General features: G+C 35.9%; 1 protein-coding gene across 1 annotated transcript; it reads right to left on the reverse strand.

Moving 5' to 3' along the window:
- Nucleotides 1–1,080: 1,080 nt before the first annotated feature.
- LOC122296014 (probable N-acetyltransferase HLS1) lies at nt 1,081–3,845 on the reverse strand. Its single transcript, XM_043105395.1, has 3 exons — nt 3,110–3,845; nt 2,751–2,938; nt 1,081–2,148 (listed from the first exon to the last, which is right to left on the reverse strand). The coding sequence occupies exons 1-3, from the start codon at nt 3,287–3,289 to the stop codon at nt 1,284–1,286; spliced, it is 1,233 nt and encodes a 410-aa protein (XP_042961329.1). The 5' UTR covers nt 3,290–3,845; the 3' UTR covers nt 1,081–1,283.
- Between the last annotated feature and the right edge of the window lie 2,249 nt (nt 3,846–6,094).

The raw sequence follows: 6,094 nt of genomic DNA on the forward strand, positions 1-6,094 counted from the left end.
CTGGACGTATAATTTATTCATGATGATCTTTCTTTCCCCCGGCGCCCCTCATGTTTATCATATTATAAAGATTAAAACAAAACAAAAAAGAGCAAATTAAGCACATTTGATAACTTCGGAGCACTTTGGGCCATTCAAAGATTAATGACTCATGACGGCCAACAAATTGACAAATATATACATATTATATATCAATAATCTTATATATAATTATAAAGTGTGTAAATATTATATGTGTAATTATTTAAAAATAAATAAAACTTATAATTAAAAATTTAATTTCTTTTCATATGAATATTATATTTATTTATTTTTTTAAAATAATTATACGAATAACACTTACACATCCACTATTACAATTATTATTATATATTAGATAGGCAGCGAGGAAGCCAATGGCTAACAACTTTGATTGTAATCGATCGTAATACTTAAAATACCATAGAATGAATTATTAGTTCAATTCAACCACGCGACAATGAAAAGTGACTCATGCCAGACAAACGGACTCATCTTAATTAATTCCTTAATTTCCTTAGCAAAAGGAAAATGCATTCTACTTTCCTTAATTTCCTAATTTAATATTCATTCGCAAGAACGTAACTTCATTGAAAGTTGATTAATCCAGGAATTAAGTATATAGTGCTTAATTAGTAGTAAACAATATGTTAAAAACACGACTAATTAATTTCATGGAGACTAATTTCCACTGCAACCACTCTGATCCACCTACAACTACTATATATATATATATATAATGACTTTTGTTGACACTTTTTTCAAATTTTTCGACAAATCCGTAATTTGCTTCGCCAATTAATTGCTCGAACACATACTACTGCTGATGATAACCAAAATATCTAACAAACTGCATGCACTTGCAGCATAATAATTATTAAGCTGTAGAGTCATGACCAACATCACCGATCGAGAAGGCGTACTTCAATGCACAGAAAGACAGAACCCAAGGGCAACGAACGATTTGTTTCTGGTTATAACGTTAATTAGATAGACACCATAAAGTGAAATGGATTGGTCAAAGTGAGCATATAATAAGGATAAAGATAAGGTCCCTCATTCCATGGAACTCGGTCGGTCTATATATATATATATTTACACCCAACACGAAAGTTCTGCTTCAAGAAGATGTTAAAAAGCCACATCCAATTACAACTAAAAGCTTAATTTTATATTTTCTTTTGTTTTACTATCAAAAAAAAAAACCCATTTCTTCTTCATTCTGTTGATCTTTCCTCGTCATTGGCTAATTTGGTTTTTAGGTTTTAGATCTCTCTTGGGTCCACAAAAATGGACAATCCAGGTTTTGATTTGGTCCAGTCACCGACAGAGCCTTCACTATAGCCCTCCCCCAACCTCTTCATGCCCCACAAGTCCTCAGCGCACGATAGTTTCTTCCAATGAGGAATTCCTAACCTCAGCGGTTCCCGACTTGACACCTCCGTCGCCACTACCCCACACCCACAAGCTTTCGCCAGGTTGTGCGCGTAACCACACAACGCCTTCACCAACTTCACCGCGTCTGGGCCTTCCCCTCCTATTCCATACATGAAATGCAGCCCGAATGGCTTAAACAATTCCGGCACCGAAGGTAAGTGCAGCCACGGAAATGCCCGGTCCACCATCCGGGTTGTTTTTGCGAGTGTGCGCCTCACGTACGACGCCCCCCGGACCTCCAGCGCGAACACGTCCTTACAGTTCCATACACTGAGTACCGCCCAGGACTCAGGAGGGTCTGAAAGGAACCGATCAGACCCGGGGAATGACTCCGCCGTAAACGTCCCACGGGGCACAGCAAGAAAGGTCCCCAGACTGAGTTTGTTGTTAAGAACGGAGTCAATGTCACGGGGGAAAAACTCGGTCGTGGAGAATCGCCGGCGGTAGAGGATTTCTGCTTCGGAGGGATCGAGGCAAATGACGGAGACTCGGCTGGAGATCGGGACTCGATGAGCGAAGACGGGATTGACAAGGATGGAAGGCGTGCGGAACTTGGAGTAACCGCATTTCTGGGTGAAGAGCGTAACGGAAGCGAGATTATCGTTGTCGGTTGCCATGTACGAATACTCGGCTCCATTCTCTCTAAACCACTCTTCCATTCGACGCACCAGCATGAAACCTATTCCCATCCTCCTGAAAAGACATACATACATACAAACCAAATAAATACAAACATCTAAGAGCATCCCATCCGGTTCCCCAAACACCAAATTCCCTATAATTTAAAGAAATATTTAGGGATTTCATCCCAAACCACCCTCCATCCCATTCTCCATTTTGGGATTTAGGGATGGGGTTGCTACAGTAAGTCTCCAAATATGGGGACTTACTGTTTGTCCCCAAACCATTTTTATATTGATAAAAATATTTGTAGTTAAATTTCTAAAAGGAGGTGAGAGAAAAATGTAATAAAGAAATAATAAATAAATGTTATTTTAATAGAATAGAGAAAATATAGGGAATGGGATGTAGGAGGTTTTTGAAAGATGAGTAAAATTTAAGAAAAAATTTGAGGAAATGTACTTTTTAGTTAAATTATAGGAAATTTTATAGGGAATGGGATGTGAATGCTTTATTACGATGATGAGATCATAAAGCTCACGAAAATGATATAATTGAGTAACCCAATAATTGGAGAGCATGTCTTTTCAACGTTAATGGTCATAATAATATATGTATATAAACAAAAATTAGAGTTCGAGAATGGAAAAAGGGAGGTGCGTCAATTTTAGTACCGGTGAGAAGGGGAGACGCGGAGGCCTAAGATGTAGGCGAGCTTGGTGTAAACAGGAACGTGTTTGATGTGTTCATTCTTGTTGGCGTTAGTTTTGGCATTTCTGCATAGTTTCTTGCCGCAAGTTGCGGTCTTGATGGAGCCTCTGATCATGCCCACTATCTCTTTCTCTTTGCCCATCTCCGCGACCTACATACAAATTGATCAGAGCGAAATGATAATACAGTTTCTGGTTTGATTACAAAATCAAAGAATAAATAAAAGTATTTTATGGTTGTTAAATCTCTATTGGAAAAGGGTTACGTGAATTTATAATAAATGGAAAGAGACAAGAAGAAGCATTAATTAATTTGGTAGTACCAGCATGAGGAAAGCAGGAGAGTTGCGGACCCGGCAAATAGGGTCACCAAGGAGGTCGGTGAAGAGGGAGAGCTTGCCGCTGGGTCCGACCTCGCACCTCCTCTCCACATCTTCCACTCCCCAAAGGTCCTTGTTACGGTCGAACTCTCTCACCACTATCACACCCTCCGGCCCTCCCATTAGAAAATCGAAAAACCTTCTTTTTTGTTCTCTTTCGTGTATATGGAACAGTACAAGAACTAGACTAAATCCCACAAGAAAATAAAGCACGAGCTGTCTCGAGGACTATGAGGCGATAAAAGGATCTAGACACCAAGAAGGACAGACTATATATATATATCTAAAAGTCACTATATATATATATATATATCTAAAAATCTTTCCTTCAGGGTGATTGAACTATGATTGCTGGGCAAGTAACGCAGTGAAGTACTAAGATTTAGGGGGAATTAGAGACAGTTCTAGCAGAGCGTTAAATCGCAGAGTACTTATTCATGGACGCAAAATACACCGCAGTATAGCTAGATATCATGAATTAACGTTATCTCGTAAGTTATAAACAAGAAAGCCAAGCTATAAGAACATCGAATATGAGACACCAAAATAAGAATACGACACAGCATACAACATAATCACTGAAAACGATCCGACCCACATATAAAGAGAAGGAAAAAATAAAGGTTTTGGGGCCGGGATTCTTCTCTTCTACTGCGCACTTTTCTTAGATGGTGAGGAGTTGTTTATCACCGAGATACAACTGCTCTGATGCTACCCTTTAAATACCCGGTTTTTGGGCTTCTCTCTCTCTCTCCCTTTACGAATCAACGTCCCTTGATGTCTCCATTATAATTATTTTTTGTTTATTTATTTATTTCAGTGCTACTTCGTGTCTCTTTCTCTTCTGATCTCTGGCCGTCTATGTCCTTTTCCGTCTCTCTTCAAAACTGTACAGACTATATAGAAATAATAATAATGAAAACTAAATTAAAAATGGAAATTGATAATGAAGATCATAACGAGAATATAAATGGGATGAGAAGAAGAAATGGCGGCTATGGCTGCGCATTTCTTGTGGTGGGCTTTTATCCATGATTTTAATCATTTATTTCAACGGACTGGAGGCGTTGCCATCATGACTTCATTTATAATCATTACCTTTAATTTTCTCTCAAGATAGCCATCATCGTCCCCATCCCCCATCCCATCCCGATTACCCACCACCATCATCATGTACTTGATTGATGGTCATGGACATTACCTCATGCGGGGGGTCGCACCGTCGTTCACGATGATCCCAGTGAGAATCATCATCTGACTTTTTCAACTTACCTTTTTAGAAACCTTTTCTGCATTTTGAGAGAACAGTTAATACATGCGGCGCTGCATATATGTCATGCGGGTTTCGAGTTGGCCATAAATTACTGAGGGATTTTTGCGAGATACGCTACCGTCGGCACAGGCCTGGAGGGGGAGCAAGTAGCAACCTTTTCTAGTAATAACGTGGCTTTTTTTGATGATCAAATCATCACCATCACGCCGAATCTAGGTGGATGGGTTATGATGGAGTACCTCATCGACGGCTTAGCTAGATTTGATTCCTGCGTCGTCATGGATCATGTAGGGTCTACATACATATGCCATCTCTGATAGATCATATGTGAAAGTGACATTTCAGTTGGTGGATTAAATATTTTAAGACTTTTTATTTAATTATTTTTGTGTAATGAGGGACAGAGATTGACCGGTTTCATTCATTCCAATTATTGTTTAGTAGAAAAATAGTTTAGACGTAATAATATTGTATTATTTACATTTGTGAGGGTTTTTTTTAGATTATTATAGAAATATTTTTTTAGGCTGTATGTAAATATTATATGGTTTTTTCAAGAGAGATATAATATATATTATATAAAGTATTAAAATCTAAATTAATATATATTTTAATTAATAAATAATATTTATAATTAAATTTTAAAATTTATCTTCTAAATTAAAAAATATTTTCTTAATCATTAAATAAATAAATAAACAATCGGAACTCACAGATAGCTTTTTCCTACATAATGTAAATATTTTCAAATAAAATTAATCTAAAGTCTGATTAATTAAGATGACTTATAATGATCTTGTTACAATTTTCATATGTAGTACTTAATTAAATTAATACAAGTAGATGATCATGATCGGAATAACAAAAGGAAAAATAGTGTCTCGATCGACGGGAATTACATCGGACATGGTGCAATATGGGAAGTCCATAGCATGCTGGAATTACCACATTTTTATACCCAAATTAATATTTTTTTTTTTAAAAAAAATGTCATTAATTAATTAATTAATTAGTGATCAAGGCAAAATTAATACGGGTTTTGATAATGATTGGCCGGAAGCCAATTAGGATCGTGTGTAGATCACGTCACTAGATATTAATTGCGATTTAAATTATAATAATAATAATAATAATTAAACATATTAAATATTCAATCATTTTTCACATTGATTTTAGCATATTATACGTACATACGTAACCGCGCAATAGTATTAGATTATTTTTGTGGGAATAAGAACCGTACGTTTCTTCTATCCATCTTCCTATTTATATATAATAATGGTTTGGGAAAATGACCTACAAATTATTAAGCATATTTAAAACAAACAACCGGGGAGATCAATTAGGAAAATGATAGGAAAATTAACTATATATATATATATATATGGTTGTCGAGAGAGCGAAAATCATACTCCAAATTTTCTTAATTAATATGCTATGCCCCATCATTTATATATAAAATTCAAAAAATTTTATGTATAATCATTTTTATGTATTCTTTGTGCATTCTACTGATATGATTAGCTTGTCATATTAAATAAAAGTGATACAACCAATCATATCACTAGAGTATGTAAAGAATACACAAAAGTGATTCAAAAGAAAATGCTACTCTTCATGTTGGGACTTTTTATTTTTATTTTTATTATTATTTT

The sequence above is a fragment of the Carya illinoinensis genome, chromosome 2 (genome assembly GCF_018687715.1).
Source record: "Carya illinoinensis cultivar Pawnee chromosome 2, C.illinoinensisPawnee_v1, whole genome shotgun sequence".
NCBI lineage: Eukaryota > Viridiplantae > Streptophyta > Magnoliopsida > Fagales > Juglandaceae > Carya > Carya illinoinensis.